The sequence below is a fragment of the Leptodactylus fuscus genome, chromosome 2 (genome assembly GCF_031893055.1).
Source record: "Leptodactylus fuscus isolate aLepFus1 chromosome 2, aLepFus1.hap2, whole genome shotgun sequence".
Taxonomy (NCBI): domain Eukaryota; kingdom Metazoa; phylum Chordata; class Amphibia; order Anura; family Leptodactylidae; genus Leptodactylus; species Leptodactylus fuscus.
Genome location: NC_134266.1, coordinates 60,689,994 through 60,711,779, shown reverse-complemented (window position 1 = coordinate 60,711,779; position 21,786 = coordinate 60,689,994). Strand labels below are relative to the sequence as shown.

At 42.5% G+C, this 21,786-nt stretch overlaps 1 protein-coding gene across 6 annotated transcripts in view; it reads right to left on the bottom strand.

Annotated features, from left to right (window-relative positions):
• The window catches only part of SGSM2 (small G protein signaling modulator 2), a 268,214-nt gene that overhangs the window by 34,725 nt on the left and 211,703 nt on the right, over window positions 1-21,786 (bottom strand). For 3 of the 6 annotated variants that reach the window (XM_075263816.1, XM_075263817.1, XM_075263821.1), the window contains exons 6-11: window positions 15,533-15,681; window positions 10,787-10,921; window positions 10,210-10,334; window positions 8,720-8,787; window positions 7,422-7,585; window positions 4,123-4,255 (exon numbers count right to left, since the gene is read on the bottom strand). In XM_075263816.1, the coding sequence (XP_075119917.1) occupies window positions 4,123-4,255; window positions 7,422-7,585; window positions 8,720-8,787; window positions 10,210-10,334; window positions 10,787-10,921; window positions 15,533-15,681 (774 nt within the window). The remainder of the gene's footprint in view (window positions 1-4,122; window positions 4,256-7,421; window positions 7,586-8,719; window positions 8,788-10,209; window positions 10,335-10,786; window positions 10,922-15,532; window positions 15,682-21,786) is intronic. The other 3 variants (XM_075263818.1, XM_075263819.1, XM_075263822.1) reach the window with 1 other exon arrangement.

Genomic DNA, 21,786 nt, shown 5'->3' with positions numbered 1-21,786 from the left:
GCTGAAATATCCATCCCTGGCGTAACTTCAACTTCGTCACTGATTCTTAAACATTATTCTCAAGAATCTGCTGATACTGAGTGGAATCCATGCGACCCTCAACTTTAACAAGATTCCTGGTGCCGGCATTGGCCACACAGCCCCAAAGCATGATGGAACCTCCACCAAATTTTACAGTGGGTAGCAAGTGTTTTTCTTGGAATGCTGTTTTTTTTTGGACGCCATGCATAACACCTTTTTGTATGACCAAACAACTCAATCTTTGTTTCATCAGTCCACAGGACCTTCTTCCAAAATGAAGCTGGCTTGTCCAAATGTGCTTTTGCATACCTCAGGCGACTCTGTTTGTGGTGTGCTTGCAGAAACGGCTTCTTTCTCATCACTCTCCCATACAGCTTCTCCTTATGCAAAGTGTGCTGTATTGTTGACCAATGCACAGTGACACCATCTGCAGCAAGATGATGCTGCAGCTCTTTGGAGGTGGTCTGTGGATTGTCCTTGACTGTTCTCACCATTCTTCTTCTCTGCCTTTCTGATATTTTTCTTGGCCTGCCACTTCTGGGCTTAACAAGAACTGTCCCTGTGGTCTTCCATCTTCAATCCTTACTATGTTCCTCACAGTGGAAACTGACAGGTTAAATCTCTGAGACAACTTTTTGTATCCTTCCCATGAACAACTATGTTGAACAATCTTTGTTTTCAGATCATTTGATAGAGGGCTGTCCATGCTCGGCGACGATCAAACTTAACTGAACTTGAATTGTTTTGTATAGAGGAATGGTCCAAAATCCCTTCATCCAGGATCCAGGAACTGATTAAAAGCTACAGCAAGCGACTAGAGTCTGTTATCTTTGTAAAAAGAGGATCTACTAACTATTAATGTCACTTTTCTGTTGAGGTGCCCATACTTTTGCACTGGTCAAATTTTGGTTTAATGCATATTGCACATTTTCTGTTAGTACAATAAACCTCATTTCAATCCTGAAATATTACTGTGTCCATCAGTTATTAGATATATCAAACTGAAATGGCTGCTGCAAACACCAAAATATTTAGAACTAAAAATGATTAAGATTAATAGGGGGGCCCAAACTTTTTCATAGGACTGTACATAGCAAAATACTGTATATTATGTGGGGCTATATTCGGTTCTGGACTCTAGTTCTATGTAACACCATGCTCTCCCATTGCTTGCTTCAGAGAAGTTCTGCTACTTAAATGCGGTCTACTCTAGAGGTTATTGCCTGAGACTGAGCGGCTCCTCATATTGAGATTTCTTAGCTGCTGGTATGAACCAGCGCAAGAAGAATGGATTATGCTAAGCCTCACCATCGCTGGGTATGTCACTGCACAGGCACCCCTTATATTGAAGATAGTGCCCTGGCCCTCCTGACATATCTGTTTTAGTAAATCCTTGTATTGCCCATTCCAATTCTGGAACATATTTTCTTATAAAAGTTCTGTGGAGATCTTCTGCTATTCCTTCTAAACATTTATATATCAATTGGGTGTTAACATTTGTCAAGATGGCTATTCTACTACTACCTTTACTCTTTCAGTTGTCCCTGCTGTTTCTTTATAAACCACTTTATTTAATTATGTAAATTAACCCCACAGAGCACCCTGGGCGTTCCACAGGTCCTCCAAGAACCCCCCATGTCATGCCTTTAATCCCATCCCTCCACTGCTTGTGCTCCATCTCTCCTCCTCCTCCCTGGACATTGTGCCGCGTTCTTGTCTCAGATCACGTTGTTGGAGTTCAAACCTTGGACATGCACAGTACCACTCAGAGCGGTACTGCACATGTCCAAACGGCCATTTAGTGTAGTCAACTACATGACAGTATGCTCAGTTCTCCATAGAACTACATGAGCATCGTGTAGTTGACTACCACAAAATGGCTGCTTGGACATGCGCAGTACCGCTCTAACCAGAGTGGTACTGCGCATGTCCAAGATCTGAACTCAAACAGCGCGATCTTGGTATGGTTATGAATGCTAGACATTTCTATAGTCAAAAACCCAGCCATGATTTCCTTATTGTGGCCGGGTTATGAGGCAAGACAGCACATGCACACAAAAATAACTATAACTCGGCTATACAAATTCCATAATTCATGGTTGAATCCGTTAGTAATCTTCAAATTCACAGCAAATTTTTTCAATATTTATAATTTGGGGTTGTTTATCTATTCTTTTTTAAAAAAAATGTTTAATGGGGCTATTGAATGGACCCTAACATTAAAAAGCTTTACTCACCTCTTTCTGGGCCACTGGCAGGTCTGATCTTCAGCGATCACCTCTTCACAAACAGCATATCTTAGCTGTCACTATCCATTTTTTTTTTCTCTAATGTGAATTGTGTGCCCAATATAGGTCTCATTATCTACATTTTCCCAATCAGTATGTCTCTGGAGTATGGGAGGAAATCCACGCAAACACGGGAAGAACATACAAACTCCTTGCAGATGTTGTTCTTGGCAGGATTCAAACCCAGGACTCCAGCACTGCAAGGCTGCATGCTAACCACTGAGCCACCATGTTGCCCCTAACTGTCACTATCCATTTGTGAGGTGGTAAACACTGAGGCCTGTGACTGGCTGCAGCGGATAACTAGCACAAATGGGACTTTAGCTGAAGGATCTTTATACAGAGGCCGGAGCGGACACCGATAGAGAGGGGAGAGGTGAGTAAAATGTTCAAGGACCCCTCAGCAGCCCTATTGCACATAAAAAAAGATGTGGGCAACCCCTTAAAATCTGAATTACTGGCAGGGATAACAAAGGAACAGCGCAATGCAAAGTTATAAGAAAAGATATTCCAAAATTTTTATGTTTTATGATAAATTCAAGCATTTACTAAAGCAGACATATCCGGAGGGCTTCCTGCTCCTCTATAAATCAGACAAAAAAAATCTAGATTCCATATTGACATACTCTCTCTATAGAATAACTACAATACACAAGAAATCAATAAAGAAAAATGCATTATTTCACCATTGTCTTCTGTTACATGTAAAGGGAGTTCTCATTAACTTGACTGATTTTCTGTCTGGTCACAAAATTACGCTTTCTAGGAAATGGCCTTAGGGTGTATTCGTAGAAAAAATCCTGGCATTACACATGTATATTTCTCCACTGTGTACTTCACACCGATTGACATAAATTATGTAACTTCAGATTGCCAGTAAATTGGAGCTGTAGTAAAAAATTGCATGTCATTATTGTCTGAGATTATTCCTGGAAAGGCTGTACTGGGAACGTATTGGGAAATCCTTAGCTGCTATAAACATAGTGGGAAGGCCTAAAGCATTAACAATATAGATGGCTTATCTGCACTGGCTTATCCAGCAGATAGGAGATTACACTGGAATATAGAATCGGTTACAGTGTACTATATTGTTTCTCAAGGAACATTTTATTTCTTCTAAATAAATGAACAGATATTAAAGGGGCTCTGTCATTGGGAAAAGTCATTTTTAACTAATCACATCCTTGCATAGCCTTTAGAAAGGCTATTCCACACCTACCTTTAGTATGTAGATTGCCTCAATGGTTCAGTCCGTTTTTATTCATATGCTAATGAGCTTCCAGCCAGCACAGGAAGTTCCCAGCAGCACTCGTCTCTGTTATTATCTCCTATGTGTGTGCGCAAACAGGAAGCTGAGTCATCAGCAGCAGCAGCAGAAGTCTCCCATAGGAAACAATAGCAAAGAGGGTGCACGATGCTTCGTACACCAGTCTAATTAGCATAGGAATAAAAACAGACTTATTCAGAAACCACCAAGGCAATCTACATACTAAAGGTAGGTGGGAAATAGCATTTCTAAAGGCTATGCAAGGATGTGATTAGTCAAAAATGACTTTTTCCAATGACAGAGCCCCTTTAATGAATCGTCCATTGTGCAGGGAAAGTATCTAACAACCATCAATGATTTTCCCATTATTCATATTTCTTATCATAACCAACTTACTGTATATTACCTTGACTTGTAGCCAAATAGCTGAATTAATGGCGTATTCTACAGATATATAGTGTGGCCTCAGGAGCCATATTTCACATCAATGCAGTATACAATTACGGGTGTTCAATCACAGCAACAGATTTCTGCAGGGTCACTTACTATTTTCATGCTTGTGTCCAGCATATATGATTCTGAAGACATAATCTGTGGATACTTCTTCAACAATGTTGTCATCAAAGTCTACTGACTTGTTAGTGCTATTTCTTTTTCTTAGTTTTGGAAATACTTTACCCTAGAAATATTGTGAAAATAATCAATTAACAAACTTAAGAGATTCCTCATAAATTTAAGAAATTATCTTATCTATCTATCTATCTATCTATCTATCTATCTATCTATCTATCTGTGTCTGTCTATCTATATGTGTCTGTCTATCTACCTATCCATTTACCCATCCATCTATCTTGTCCACCCATTCAATCCCATCTATCATAACACAATTAACCAAGAAGGGATAGAAGATGATGGAGTCCTCACAGTGCAGGGTAAGGAAGCAAACTACACTTATGCTCTCAAAAACCCCTTATAGACATTCAAGTTTACAGAATAGTACATATATAACTGATAGGCACAGGTCCTGCCTCTGGGACCCTTACCTATTGGAAAAACAGAGGTTTTACAAACGATATTTGCCAATTTGCTGCCACTGTAGTTGGCATAAAGTTCCAAGGGGAGCTAGGAGATAGATGTCTAGATTTCTAGAAAGAGCAAAGCAAGCAGTGCTTAAGGTGGAAATATTCTATTAATGCAATGCACTGTAAACTGGAACCATGGTGCTCGGTCATGGATCTGTCTTGGGTATAAACTTTGTCAAAATTAATTTGGAGAATACAGCAGATACTCCTGCACACTAGTCCACAAAAGGGCAAGATGTGCACATTTGTTCCAATAGTTGGTATTTTGGGTGTTTTTCTGGTTGTGAAGTTTAAAGCATACCTAGCCTTTGAACAAACTTTGCATAAATCAATAGTACAATATGTGTACATGGGGAATAGCACTATTTCTGGTCATTATATAACATATTCTACAATTTCTAGCAGTTTTTTCTTTTGCAGGCTCTATCTGTAATTTTAATTTCTTAAAGAGCTAGTGGTGATTAGTTCCCATTCTCTGCACACAGTAAGTAGAGAAGAATCTGCTCCATAACTATCTTTCTAGTCGTTCACTCAGACATATGGAGATATGGAGAAGTACCAATATACACTAATGTGAATAAAGTACTTTGGTCATGATGGAAAGCTCCTAACTAGCTCCAGCATCAGCCTAAGCCTGTGTTTCTCTCTCTGGTTCCTGCTTGCTCCTCTCCCTTCTCTCTCCATAAACTTCTATAGACATGTATAATCTGTCATGTGACTTTCAGTCTCAAGAAAGATATAGCAGAAATAAAACCCCAAAGAAGCATTTTCTATGATTAGATATATTACAGTTTTTTTTTTTTTTTAATATATAATCACCTGTACTATTTATTTATGCAAAATTAATTGAAAAGTTTGTGACTATACTTCAGGCATAAAAAAAATATATTGGTTAAGTATCCTATGTGTGTGCTGAACTGAACACATTGGATCAATTTCACCATCCTATTATTATTGCTTCAATGAGTGATGGCTCATAACTGCTTTTAAGCAAGTTAAAGCTACAAAGCGGATCTGCATATTTTATATCACCTTTTTATATCATTTTTTTTTTTAGTTCAAAACTGCATACAAATGTAATCCTGACTTCTGTATCATAACAGAAGATACAACCTAGTGAAACAGGTATACATATGGTACACATATATACTTGTGTTCTAAAACATCCACAATGCTTTGCATGTCATACTGTATCATAGAGCAGATGATGCCTTTCTGTAAGTTTAGCCAACATTTTAACAAGTTAGAGCTCTAAATTCTGTATTAAAGGGAGTCTGTCACCAGAACCCAGCCTTGCAGATAGATAGGTTAGGTTTACCTGTATCAACGTTTTCCCCTTGAATTGGTACCTTTATTGCAGTTATATCACTGTTTTTGTTAATATTCAAATGACCTCCTTGAAGCAACAAGGTCATTACTATATCTCCAAAGAAATAAGCAGCAACACCCTCATTCCTCAAAGGAGATCATTGGCATATATTTTTTCATATTACTGGCCAGACAGTTTCTTTAGTTAATTCTTTATGGCACATTGATATAACAAGCCACTAAAGACTGGAAGTTAAAGGGAATGTCTGACTCACTCAGGTCTTGGTAGGACTAGAGACTGTGGGTAGCCTAATCTAAGAGCAAACACTACTGTGAGGCACCAAGTCTCCAGAAGTAATTCTTTACATATAACGCTAGGTTCACACCTGCGTTCTGGTCTCCGTTCTGTGGTTTCCGTCTTCTGCATGCAAGAAGACGGAAACCACAGACCGGGTCCGGCCGTGAGCGCCGGTGAGCGTTTTATGCTCTCCGCCGTGAAACCATTTTTTAAAATCCGGACACAGAGTACTGCATGTCCGACTCTGTGTCCGGATTAAAAAACCCGGTTTCGCAGCGGAGAGCATAAAACGTTCACCGCCGCTCACGACCGGACATCTTTCTCACCCATTCAAATGAATGGGTGAGAAAGACTCCTGCAGGTTTCCATCTCCTGCTCTGTTTTATGCAGGAAACGGAAACCTGCATAACGGAGTGCCGGGCACAGATGTGAACGAGCCCTAAGTGGTAATATGTATTTCAATAGTTTGCATGGTCATGTAATCTTAATGGGATAATTAAAAAGCTATTTTTTGTGACTAACACGTAGGAATAGCCTTAAGAAAGGCTATTTTTCTCTTACCTTTAGATGTCTGTCCGCGCCGACATTTGGTATAATTCCTGGTTTTTGTCAGTATGCAAATGAGTTCTCTCGCAGCACTGGGGGCGTCCCCAATTCTACGAGAGAACTCCCCAGTGCCGCCTCCATCTTCTTCAGAAACGGGCTCTTCACGTGTCTTCTTCGGACGCTGAGGGTCAAGCTGCTAGGCCTCAGGCAGAGCTGACTGCGCATGCCCACAGCCACAAGAAAATGGCTGCTTACTTACTGTGTACTGTTCCTGAAGAAGATGGAGGCGGTGCTGGAGCGTTCACTCGCAGCATTGGGGATGCCCCTAGTGCTGTTTGAGCGCTGGGGACTGCCCCCAGTGCTGCGAGGGAACTCATTTGCATACCGACCAAAACTGGGATTTATACCGAACGGCGGCGCGGAGAAGACATCTAAAGGTACGAGAAGAATAGCCTTTCTTAAGGCTATTCCTACGTGTTAGTCACAAAAAAATTGCTTTTTAATGATAGGATCCCTTTAAACGTCACATTGAGTACTGTTGAAGCAAAATGAATATTAAAGAAAAAAGAAAGAGAAGAGGAAACAAAAAGACTTAAATGTCTGAAACCTACCTTACCCCTCTGGGACCATAATGGAGGCTCTAACTGTCCTCTCGGTAGAAGACCATTTTCAAGACAGGAGAGGAAAGCAAGAAGATGACCACCAGGAGGAAAGTGGAGTGGAGGCCTCTGAATACCATCCTGGCTGACTAGAACAAGGACCCCTCTACTCTCTGCTACATATGGAAACAATCAAAAAGTAAGAGTGTAAACAACAACTGTGAAAGGTAAATGGAGTATGTAATGATGCTTAGTCCAAACACTAAATTCTTAATATTAAACATTAGAATATTAAAGGGGTTTCATGCTTGTTGTAAATGGAACAGTTATCTCTAGATTTACATATACAGATAACAGAAAATCAAAAACTGAAGCCTATATACTGTATATACAGAAGTAAGGAGAGAAGAGAATATAGATGGGAGCAGGAACTGAGTGACCGTCCTGACCTGATAGCAGGTCTGTAACATAGGCAACCAGCTGTAAACACCAATGAGACATAGTTAGTTGTATCTAGCAAATGGAGGAAGGACAATGTCAGGCAGGGGGTGTGATCCAGAGCTCCAATCAGAGGCAGCCAGTGTCAGAGCTCAGAGTCACACCCCCTTGTCTACTCCTGCCTGACACTGCCCTGATGACAGTACAGAGACTAAATAGCATATCAGGCACCAAAGACAACAGTACTTATTGTTCTGGAATAGTGGGGGCTGGGGAAAAAAATCCAGCTGTGCCAGGATGAGTTGGGTAGCGCCTTTTAATAGATGTTAAGAATTGTAGTTGGTGGAGGTGGTGAAATATGGGAATATCCCTTTTAACAGTATTTTCCTACATAAAATACTATTTACGCTGGGTTCACACCTGCGTTTGGGGTCTCCTTTCTATGGTTTCCGTCTTCTGCATGCCAGAAGACGGAAACCATAGACCGGGTCCAGCCGTGCGCGGCGGTGAGCGTTTTGCGCTCTCCGCCGCGAAACCGGATTTTTTTATCCGGACACAGAGTACTGCATGTCCGACTCTGTGTCCGGATTATAAAACCCGGTTTCGCGGCGGAGAGCGCAAAACGCTCACCGCCGCGCACGGCCGGACAGCTTTCTCACCCATTCAAATGAATGGGTGAGAAAGTCTCCTGCAGGTTTCCGTATCCTGCCTCTGTTTTAGGCAGGAAACGGAAACCTAAGTACGGAGACCGGGCCGCAGATGTGAACGAGCCCTGAGTTATAAATTGCTAGGACTTAAAACAATATAGGTGAAGTTTTTATTTTTTAAGTTTTAAAGTGAGTTAACACCATCATGTGATAGCTTATACTTACGCTGCTGGTGACAGTGGATACAGACTATTTGACTTATTGGCACTATCAGGGCATAGTCCCAGAATACACTGCAGAAGAAGAGAAGAATAAAAAGTTGTAAAAGCTGTAGTTCATGATGTCATATTCCTTAAAGGGGTTATTTATGACTTTAAGGACCCAGGGAGGAGGCCAGGGAAGTGCAGTGCACCGGCATTCAGTCACAGCAATCCGCTCCTGATTAGGCCCAAATGAATGGGCCTAATCAGGAAGGAGACTCGCGCCATGGATGCCATGGCTGCCTCAGCGCGGAATCCGTGGGAAGAAGGAGCATCTTGCTTCTTTTTCCCACTAGCTTTTTTTTCTGCCAATGGCCTTCTATTTTAATTTGTTTCCACAAGTTGTGTGGATCTGGAAAATAACCCAAAGTAAATGAGTATAAATGTTCTCAAGGCGACCATCAATCTGGATGTTAAAAGGACAAGGTAATTCTATTAGAAGTGTTTTGTCCGTTTTGCTTTCGGCTATAAGGGTTCCCTAACCCAATTATTTCTCTTCTCTCTTTTATCGATTGGAAATTGTGTGAACAGTACGGCAGCCAGAGACCACCTGGAGATGTATGTCACCTGGTCACTGACTCTGGTTAAACCTCAGGTCCTATTCTTTTTTTTCCGTATGTTACTTTACAGTGGCAAACATGGTATAACACTATATGGTGTCACTATATAGCACTAAACTATCGGGGTTTTCTCCCATAGGGAAAAAAAAAAACAAAAAACCAGTATGTGTCTGCTTACGACGTATAGATATACAGCAGGGCAGATGCAGGGTTGCACTTAGTATTAGTTAATCTATCCTTTTTTTTTTTTTCTTTTTGTATTTTTTGTTAAAAAAACACCACTGCAGATTTTGATGCAAATTTTTTTAATGAAAGTCAAAGAAAGCGGTAAATATAAAGGAAGGCCGGGTTCTTGCTAGATTGAATTTGAATTATACTCAAAAAGTAAAAAACCTCAAATACGGCTATAGTATCCCCCCCCCCCCAAAAAAAAAAAAAAAAAAAAAAAAAAAAAGCTGTATGTGAAACCACTGTAACCCAATGAAAGCTTTATAAATCTGTAAATATCAGACGGTATCTGGCTGCCACTGGTGTATTTTAGTATCAGTAAGCAGGGGACTTGGAGCTAAACAGCAGAGTAATAGAGTTCCTAACCCTATCATTGGGTAATAGGCGAAGAATTACTCTACCATTAGGGATTCATTCACATGATAAAATTTATCTGCACTATCTGTAATGTCACTTATTTTACTATCATATAAAGGGTTACTACAGAATGGACTCCAGAATTTCATTTGTAAGTGGAAAAATTCATTGAAATTCTGTTTTTACGAGAAAGAGTGAGCGATTTTTGACCGTGATTTCTTGAAATGGATCCTGTACTGTGCAGACCACTATGATGGGCCATTTCCCTGTAACACAGATGAATGCCATGAAGAATAGATGGGAACATTACCTCTTTTCAAGTTCTGAGTCTCCTAGTGTTCCATTTAACAACTGGTTTGGTGTCCACTTTAATGTTAAGTTTTCGCCACTTTGGTGCAGGGACAGATATCCAGGAATAGCTTCCATATCTTCTTTCTAACCACACATTTCATATGTGAGATAAATACAAAAAACACTCCTGAATGCAGAGATACAATATACACTGGTGCGATATATTCTACATGAACTCACTAGACAATGACATACCACAACTGCAACCTCAGCAGCTGCATAGAGGCCACAAGGGGGGTCAACTGCTATGGATAAGTTACTGAGATATAACACCAGTCATAACCATATTGATCTGCAAGTTATACCCTATACTTAGGGGATAACCTGTTCATATAACATGACAACCAGTAAAGACCTATGTCTTCCAATTACTAATGGAATGGTATGTCAGTGACGGATTTTCTCGACCGCCATACATGAGCTGGTCTATGTTAATTTAGCAGTTGGAGCCCTTCCTGTATACAGTACTGTATGTGCAGATCGGTCCTCTATTCTAATAATAATGACATTAGGAGTACAATTATAAAATGACATACTGGTTGGACCAGGACATTGTTCTTCCCATAAAGTAGATGTATTCGAGAATTTTGGTGAAGTGACTCGACATATTCTCTGGCGGAGGCTGCAAACTTATCTTCTGACATGCTACCACTGGAATGGCGCTTTTTGATCTGTGTAAAAATACAAACAACAATAAAAAAACAAGTAATCAATATTCTTTTTGTTTTAGCTTTTTTACAGATTTTTTTTTTTTTTACAAAAAGTCATGTCAACTTAAAAGGCTGCCTTCACACGGAGTAACGCTGGGCTTCATTCACAGCCGTACACGCGAGCGCTGCGGAAGCCTCCCATTCACTTCAATGGGAGCGCTCGTAACGCCGGCTGTGAATGAGGATTTTTACAAGCCCGGCGTTAATCCGTGTGAAGGCAGCCTCAAGTTACACCTGTGTTCGGGTTTCTGTTGTTCATGTCCCCAAGTGAACCCAATCTGCCTAAAAAACGGTTACTGAAGAAACCTTAGACAATAATGGGGTCCGCCTAGTTTCTGTGTAATGGGGGTAGGAATCCCTGAGCGGCAATCTAACGCAGATGTGAACCTAACCTTAGGGAAAATTGGTTGTGTAAGCACAGGATTCTAGAAGGTAACATGGAACCTTATATTTGCCATTAGGTTCAGATCTCCAAACGTTTTTAACAGTAGTCTACTTAAAGGGAGGGTTCACACGGTGTAACGTGCCGCGTGATGTGGCATGTAGACGCCGTGTGAGCTTTTGCAGGCCGTTCACGCTCCCATTGATTTCAATGGGAGCGGGGATCATATGCGCCGCGCCATTTTGTGGCCATGATTTTGCGGCCGCAAAATAGCGCGGCGCATACGATCCCCACTCCCATTGAAATCAATGGGAGCGTGAACGGCCTGCAAAAGCTCATGCGGCGTTTACGTGCCACATCACGCGGCACGTTACACCGTGTGAACCCTCCCAAAAAGTTATATTGGATCGATTGTAACAAAAACACAGTCCTCAACCTTGAAATAGCAACACTAAGTAGGGAAAGTCTGCAAATTATGGAAATTATAGGCTGTTAATGATATGCAAATGATGAAAATATGGAACCCTCAACAGTCACCTCCTTCTTATGAATGTCAAGCAGGACAATAAAAAGGAAGGGGTTAGGCAGATTAAGTTTTTTCTTGCTTTGGAAATTGGGAGGTCTTATTAGAGTTCTGAGTCTGTACTCTAACCCAAGACACCTTTATACAGCCATTTGTTCAGAAGGATTACTAAGCCTCAAATATTTCTTTTTGAAATGATCTCACATGTTCTGTATTTTGGCATGGCCAGTCTTCTCAAGCAGTGTCTACATTCTGCAAGGCGTCTTGGACCCAACCAGTGGATATGTCTTTAAAGAACCTTTTTGTTTTACTGAAAACCAATGAACTAAGAATGTATGAAATAAGCAGATAATAGACCTGTCAGCTAAGAATTATTAGAATATTTAGCAAATTCCTCAAAAGAACATTTGATTCTGTGCTTCATCTAATTCTTGTCTGATATCAGAGCGTGCCCTTCTCTCCTCCATAAATACATACGTGTGACTCATACACTCGCCTCGTTCAACCTGCTGAGAATGTATTCTTAATGGTATTTGCTTTTCAAAATCAAAGACAAATTTCAGCATATTTGTCTGTGTAGGTCAGAACATATGGCTTGTGATGTCAGTGTGCCCCAGAAGCTTCTGGATCTTTGAAGATTGTGTTATTTGTTTCTGATTTATGTCAAGTCATATTTTTATCTTTGTATTACGTTATTTATAGATCTAAACAAAGGTTTTTTCAATTACAAAATCAGACAATGTGATTTTCTGGATTTGTTTTCTCATTTTGTCTCTCATAGTTGAGGTCTACCTATGATGTCAATTACAGACGCCTCTCATCTTTTTAAGTGGTGGAACTTGCACTATTGGTGACTGACTAAATACTTTTTTGCCCCACTGTATAAGGTTATTATACTTCTCCCTTCTGCTCAATCCACTCCTGGCTTTGGCTCAAAAAATCGCAGCAAAATCTGCAACAAAAAAAGCTGCGTTTCCGCAATGTGGGGCCTCAGCCTATAGGTGGTTTAGGGGCAATTTTAAAAGGAGTAGACTACATTTATTTAAAGAGATGTTGATATCCATAGCACATCCAAAGAGCTTCAAAGGATTTTTTGACTTCAGATCATTGTGCATATCTTATAGTCTCTGAGGTCAATGATCATCATCACCATCATGTTAATGACCATAAATGCTGAGCCCAGTCAGAACCAAGATAGCGCCACAATTCCCGCCATAACAGCAGCAGAAACACCTTACGTGAGAACTGTCATAGTATTGATTGAATATTTTTCATTGTATTTTATCTTCACCAGTGACAGCATTACATTTTACATAAACTGATGACTGACAAACCATATCTACATATTACATAAAACTCCAGCTGACCACAAGTGACAGGCGGTATTAACTAGAAGTCTACAATGAATGCCATGATTGGGCGCAGGCTATAGCGCTCTGCATGGCTCACTTATCAATTTACATAGAACCAAAGCCCATGAAATACACTACAGCATAAAAATGACTAATGTCAATTTATTAGGCATGATGTAAAGACCTTAATGCTGCAATGTCTTTGCAGTGACTCAGGATATGACATACTAGTTTATTATTTGAAGCAGTTTGTGCTTTTATGGATCATTGATCATCTGAGAAATTCTTCGATATTCATTTTTTATTTTTCTTCATAACCATATACCAATTGCATTTGTTATCATATAGTAGAATTGCTACAATGCGTCATGGCTCCATCACTTTATTCACATTGATTATTGTCTGTCCTTAATCCTAGTGCAGCATTCCAAAATAATATATGCAAAATTATAGGTGTTGTGTATACTGTAGTGCTAGCTTGTATATAAATCTGGAATATGGAAGGAGACCAAGGGTCTTCACCTAGCTTTCATGGTTCTAGAAAGAACTGCCAGTGTGCTGCAGTCTAAAATTGGGAATATACAGTATAGCTGCCTAAAGACAGAGAGTGAAGTCTTGGAGCCAAAAAGTGCCTTTACAAGAATCTGAGAGTAAGTGTAACAAGGGCCTTAGAGCATGGACCCTGTCAATTGAGAGTAAGAGACTGTCACCTGTAAAGCAAAAAAGACATTCAAGCACAGGCTGTTGGATATACTGTCCACCAGGCTCACCCCATTCTCATAGTGATCCTTTGTTACAAGAAGTCTACCTCAATTGCTGGAAGCTGTTGGTTGCATTATCGCTCAGTGTGTAAAGTTGTGTGTGATCAGTTCCCTGTAACATCATGTCTACTGAGTCTCATTTTCTACACTACAATCATGGACACTCCAACCTGAGTTGGAGTTGAGTTGAGCGCATCCCCATTGCTGCCCAAGAGCTCTTTCCTGCGCCGCCTCCTTCTTCTGCAGCAACTCCGCCTCTTGCTCTTGTAGTTCTATACAGGAGCATAGACAGGCCACCCCAAAATGGCCGCCGGCTCCTGTATTGAACTGCAAGAGTGGCTACCCAAAAATGGCCATTTTTGGGTAGCCGCTCTTGCAGTTCAATACAGGAGCTGGCCGGCGCCATTTTGAGGTATCCACTCTTGCAGTTCAATACAGGAGCTGGCTGGCGGCCATTTTGGGGTGGCCTCTCTATGCTCCTGTATAGAACTACAAGAGCAAGAGAAGCCAGAAGAGGCGGAGTTGCTGCAGAAGAAGGAGGCAGCGCAGGAAAGAGCGCTGGGCAGCAATGGGGACACGCTCATCGGTGTTTCATCGCTGGGGCCTGCCCTCATTGCTGCGGAGAGCTCATTTGCATACCGGTTAAAACCAGTATTTCTACGGAATGGCGCGGCGGAGACCACGTCTAAAGGTAGGAGACGAATAGCCTTTCTTAAGGCTATTCCGATGTGTTCATTAGAAAAAAAGGTAGTTTAATGGTAGAATCCCTTTAAGGTCATCTGAATGTAATGTTGTATCTACTCTGTTTTAAAGATAAGTTTATAAAGGTGATTATAGAAATGAGACGCCTTGGGCATTGAGGGCATGCCTGATACCCCAGGCTCCTCTTTACCCTGCATTTTAAAAGGCCACTGCTCATGCAAGAATGACAGGGCCGGGCAGAGATGCAAAGTCTTTCCTGGCCCAGTATTCCCACAGCCGCACTGTGATTTGTAGTAATGGCAACTCGATCATGAGAATACTGGGCCAGTGACTTCATATCCCTGCCTGGCACTGGCATTCTCGCATGAATAGTGTCCAAATGACCAATCAAAATGCAGGGGACGGGAGCAGCCTGGAGCGCCAGAGACGCCCTCAGTGCCCAAGGTTGCCCATTTGTTTAGTCACTTTTATAAACTTGGAGAAAGAAATACAACATTACTGTGCATGCAGATAAGCCCAACATATCATTCAATGTTATTACTTCCATTTACCTATCTCTTAGTCATTTCTTCAGTAGTTCAGCATCACCAGAAAGTGCTTTGCAAGCTAGAAAAGGTTGGGAACCTAGGTTGTAATATTTATATGTAATGTACAGTATATAGATGAATATAGACATAAATATCTTATTTACCAAAATGTTTCTTAAAAGTACAGATCAGGGAACAGCACTGAATTTTTGCTATACATAAGTTTCAGTGTCACATGTAGATAGCCTAGTTTCAGAAGGGATCAAGCTGATGAGATGTGTCATGGTTACATAGATAATATATGATAGAAAAGCTAAATGCATACACCGAGAGCTGGCCGCTTGCAGGGACTGGAGTCTTGACGGATGTGAGCGCCATGGATTCTGTGCCTCTGTACAAGCTCATCAGCAGAGGGGTCGGTCCAGTAATGGTCAGCGGTTTTTAGCTTTGTGTATTCTAGTGCACAAGGACCGACTGTAAAGCAAAGAAAGAAGAAAATCATATCTACATCACACTGGTTCAGGGAAATGACTCTAGTGCAGCTGCATCACTAGGCTTCAGCGTTATGATGGTATAGCAGTAGATAGGGTAAATGCCACAATAATGTCAAATGATCATTTATACTCTTTAAATGACTTATATGCTTTATGACATGTAAAATAGGACATTAGTAGGATAATGCAGTCTACTTAAGCACATTAATGGGGCGTTCTCACTAGCACTGCTGTCCGTCCTTTGTAAGTCCATCAAAAAGCCAGGCAAAACTGCTCCAGCGGTCACTTTAAAAACCCATTCATCTCATACTGTCTTTGTGCAGCCTCTCCGCCATGAAACCAATGGGACAGCGACACTAGTGTGAATGCCCCCTAACTGTGCGGGTGCATCTACAGGCCTATTGTCTCTTCCTTTATAAAGGGCTTCCTGCTTGTGGCAAGTGGGAGCAGAGCCGAAGTGGAAGGTAAATAGTTTGTGACCAATCCTACTACTAAGGGACACCGACGCCAGAACCCAGCCCGGCAGAAGATAGGTTAGAGTCACTTGAATCAAACAGCAATTTCCCCTTGTGCATCGGTTCCTTTGCTGAAAGATCACTGTTTTTGACAATATGCAAATGAACTCTTTAGCATATTTGCTCTAGAGAAAATATGACACCCTCATTTCCCCAAAGAGTTAATTTGCATATTGACAAAAACAACAATATTTCGGCAATGGAAATGCTGATTCACAAGAGGAAAACACAACTTGATTCAGGTTAACCTGGGTGATTAAACTTCTAGACCAGGAGTAGGCAACCTTTTTTGTTCGGCGTGCCGATTTAAATTAAAAAATCAAAGATGAGGTCCCCGGAGTGCCGGGCAATAATTGTAAAGCTGACGACACCTACACTAAAGCCATATAGCACAGGGGTGCTGTCATACTGTGATCCAAGCCACATGCGCTTACCACTATTTGCCTGGATACACATGTTCTTTTCCATTAGAAGCAATGTAAGTACATGTGTAACCCACAATTAGTGCTAATGTATGTGACTGGCAGCAGAGTAAGGTCATACCTGTAAAGAGCTGACACACAATGTACCTGTATGCTCTATCCAGTCCTCGGCTGTTAGTAACTTCAGTATTCTGTAAGGGAGCGTTCACACTACCGTCGGTGTCCGACAGCTAGTGTCCGCTGCTAATGTCCGCACAAGATTTTGAACAGACATTAGCAGCAGACACTAGCTGTTGGACACAGACGATAGTGTGAACGTTCCCTAAGTGAAACGCAGATTAATTTGTCACTTTTAGTTCCTGGCGGTGCAGTAACAGCAAAACCCCAGCCAGGAATTAATGGGTGTCACACTTTCAACAAAGTGACCGCACTGGTGCCCAGGAACTGGATTTGGCTATAATTGCATCTAGTTACAGTGTCACCACCCAATAGAATCACACTAAGGCTGAGGCCCCACATTACAAAAATGCAACTTTTTTTATTGCAGATTTAGCTGCGTTTTTTTTCCGTCAAAGCCAAGAATGGCTAGAAAAGGAACGGGAAATATATAGGAAGCTTCTTACAGTCCTATGAAAAAGTTTGGGCACCCCTATTAATCTTAATCATTTTTAGTTCTAAATATTTTGGTGTTTGCAACAGCCATTTCAGTTTGATATATCTAATAACTGATGGACACAGTAATATTTCCGGATTGAAATGAGGTTTATTGTACTAACAGAAAATGCGCAATATGCATTAAACCAAAATTTGACCGGTGCAAAAGTATGGGCACCTCAACAGAAAAGTGACATTAATATTTAGTACATCCTCCTTTTGCAAAGATAACAGCCTCTAGTTGCTTCCTGTAGCTTTTAATCAGTTCCTGGATCCTGGATGAAGGTATTTTGGACCATTTCTTTCTACAAAACAATTCAAGTTCAGTTAAGTTAGATGGTCGCCGAACATGGACAGCCCGCTCTCAAATGATCTGAAAACAAAGATTGTTCAACATAGTTGTTCAGGGGAAGGATACAAAACGTTGTCTCAGAGATTTAACCTGTCAGTTTCCACTGTGAGGAACATAGTAAGGAAATGGAAGACCACAGGGACAGTTCTTGTTAATCCCAGAAGTGGCAGGCCAAGAAAAATATCAGAAAGGCAGAGAAGAAGAATGGTGAGAACAGTCAAGGACAATCCACAGACCACCTCCAAAGAGCTGCAGCATCATCTTGCTGCAGATGGTGTCACTGTGCATCAGTCAGCAATACAGCGCACTTTGCACAAGGAGAAGCTGTATGGGAGAGTGATGAGAAAGAAGCCGTTTCTGCACGTATGCCACAAATAGAGTTGCCTGAGGTATGCAAAAGCACATTTGGAGAAGCCAACTTCATTTTGGAAACAAAGATTGAGTTGTTTGGTTATAAAAAAAGGCGTTATGCATGGCGTCCAAAAAGAAACAGCATTCCAAGAAAAACACATGCTACCCACTGTAAAATTTGGTGGAGGTTCCATCATGCTTTGGGGCTGTGTGGCCAATGCCGGCATCGGGAATCTTGTTAAAGTTGAGAGTCGCATGGATTCCACTCAGTATCAGCAGATTCTTGAGAATAATGTTCAAGAATCAGTGACGAAGTTGAAGTTACGCCGGGGATGGATATTTCAGCAAGACAATGATCCAAAACACTGCTCCAAATCAACTCAGGCATTCATGCAGAGGAACAATCACAATGTTCTGGAATGGCCATCCCAGTCCCCAGACCTGAATATCATTGAACATCTGTGGGATGATTTGAAGCGGGCTGTCCATGCTCGGCGACCATCTAACTTAACTGAACTTGAATTGTTTGTCCAAAATACCTTTATCCAGGATCCAGGAACTGATTAAAAGCTACAGGAAGTGACTAGAGGCTGTTATCTTTGCAAAAGGAGGATCTACTAAATATTAATGTCACTTTTCTGTTGAGGTGCCCATACTTTTGCACCGGTCAAATTTTGGTTTTAATGCATATTGCACATTTTCTGTTAGTACAATAAACCTCATTTCAATCCTGAAATATTACTGTGTCCATCAGTTATTAGATATATCAAACTGAAATGGCTGCTGCAAACACCAAAATATTTAGAACTAAAAATGATTAAGATTAATAGGGGTGCCCAAACTTTTTCATAGGACTGTATATGTCTCCCTCCTGCTCAATCTACTCCTGGCTTCGGCTAAAAAAACCCAGCAAAATCTGCAACGAAAAAAAGCTGTTTCTACAACGTAGGGCTTTAGCCTAAGGCTGAGGCACAGGGAACACAGCTTTTTTTGTTACATATTTTGCTGTGTTTTTCTGAGCCTAAGCCAGGAGTGGATTGAGCAGAAGGGAGATGTATAAGAAGCTTCCTATATATTTTCCATTCCTTCTGTAGCCATTTTTAGCTTTGGTTGAAATAAACCGCATGAAAATCTGCAACAAAAACGCTGCATTTCTGCAATGTGGGGCCTCAGCCTTACGCCTCCTGCATACAAGTGGCACGCATGTGGTTTTCACTGACCTATATGTTAAAAATAAATTGACAGGGCTGCAAATGCAGACAGATATAGGGTATGTATAGGACACATATAGGACCTGCTCCATAGTTTTCAGCTCTTCAATTTGGCCCAGATACACAGCCACAAAAAGAATGGCTGTATATATGGGTCAATTGAAATATATAGGTCTGTACTTTATCCACAGTTGTAGATAAAGAGTCTGGTCATGTGCATTGCAGGTTACAACTCAATGTGCCTCATATTAATAGCAGTTAACCCCATCATGTCCCTCACATTAACTCCCTGTGTGCTTTACATAATTGACACTGATATGTGAGACATATGGAGGTAATAAGTGAATATCTTCATTATATAGGTCCCTTATTAGTACCTCCATATGTCTCACATATCAGTAACCCCATACCTCCCAACTTTTGAAGAACCGAAAGAGGGACAAAATGTGCTTTAGCCCTGCCCACTTTTGTGTTGACTCCACCCACTCGTTAATTTTTCATGTGCAAGCACACAGTATAATCCTCCTACAGTCACCCGTAAATTATATGTCCCCCCTCTATCTCTCCCCCAGTTTCATATACACCCTTCATCTGCCCCCAGTTTCATGTCCCTCTTCCATCTCTGCCCCCAGATTCATGTCCCTCTTCCATCTCTGCCCCCAGATTCATGTCCTCTCCATCTCTGCCCCCAGATTCATGTCCCCACATCTCTGCCCCCAGATTCATGTCCCCACATCTCTGTCCCCAGATTCATGTCCCCCATCTCTGCCCCCAGATTCATGTCCCTCCATCTCTGCCCCCAGTTTCATGTCCACTCCATCTCTGCCCCCAGATTCATGTCCCTCCATCTCTGCCCCTAGATTCATGTCCCCACATCTCTGCCCCCAGTTTCATGTCCACTCCATCTCTGCCCCCAGATTCATGTCCCTCCATATCTGCCCCCAGATTCATATTCCCACATCTCTGCCCCCAGATTCATGTCCCACATCTCTGCCCCCAGATTCCTGTCCCTCCATCTCTGCCCCCAGATTCATGTCCCTCCATCTCTGCCCCCAGATTCATGTCCTCTCCATCTCTGCCCCCAGATTCATGTCCCCACATCTCTGCCCCCAGATTCATGTCCCACATCTCTGCCCCCAGATTCATGTCCCTCCATCTCTGCCCCCAGATTCATGTCCCTCCATCTCTGCCCCCAGTTTCATGTCCACTCCATCTCTGCCCCCAGATTCATGTCCCTCCATATCTGCCCCCAGATTCATGTCCCCACATCTCTGCCCCCAGATTCATGTCCCCACATCTCTGCCCCCAGATTCATGTCCCCACATCTCTGCCCCCAGATTCCTGTCCCTCCATCTCTGCCCCCAGATTCCTGTCCCTCCATCTCTGCCCCCAGATTCATGTCCCCCATCTCTGCCCCCAGATTCATGTCCTCTCAATCTCTGCCCCCAGTGTCATGCCGTCCTCTCCATCTGCCCTCAGATTCACGTTCCACCTCCACATTAAAGTTACCTTCTCCTCCGCTCCCTCGCCGCTCTCTGCCCGCCTCTCTCGCTGACACATGCGGCTGAAGGAAGGAGCTGACACAGGTCAGCTCCTCGCTTCGCCGCTGCCCGCCTCTCTCCCTGACACATGCGGCTGAAGCGGCTCGCGTGCTCGCTTTGCCGCTGCGTCTCTCTCTCGCTGACACATGCGGCTGAAGCGAGGAGCTGACCTGTGTCAGCTCCTCGCTTCACCGCTGCCGCCGGCTCCTGGCTTGTACATCGCGTCTACAAGCCAGGAGCCGGCGGCAGCAGCGAAGCGAGGAGCTGACACAGGTCAGCTCCTCGCTTTAGCCGCATGTGTCAGCGAGAGAGAGACGCAGCGGCGAAGCGAGCACGCGAGCCGCTTCAGCCGCATGTGTCAGGGAGAGAGGGAGAGAGGCGGGCAGTGGCGAAGCGAGGAGCTGACCTGTGTCCTCTGGACGCAGATCTGAGTTGAAATCGGGACATACCTCCCTCCAACCGGGAACGTGGGACATGTCACCCAAATTGTGACTGTCCCGCGGAAATCGGGACAGTTGGGAGGTATGGTAACCCTTATGTGAGCCACACAGGGGTTAATGTGAGGGACATGATGGGGTTAACTGCTATTAATGTGAGGCACATGGAGTTACTAAAACTAAAGTAATAACCCCAAATGCCTGACATTAATAAGAATAGTTAGTAACACACGTACCTGGTGTTTTTGCTTTCACTTTGCTTCCTCTCCTCCTCAGGCTGCAGACGGCAGGAGCTCCTCCTCACGTGTAGCAGCAGGTCCAGGGAGCCCTTATCCTGTGCAGTGAGAGACTCACCTCTGATTGGTGGCAGGGAGAGAAGGGGGCGTGTCCTACACCGTAGCTCTAGCAGAGCACTGAAGGGACGCTCTCTCTCTCAATTTAGTGTATGAAAGTTGCAGGCTGCCAGCTGTGCCAGCAAAATATGCCTCGCGTGCCACTCTTGGCACGCGTGCCAGGGGTTGCTGACCCCTGTTCTAGACCTACAGAGCAGCTCAAATAGTACAAGAGAGAGGTGTTCACTGTCACTTCTCCAATTCTGGGGC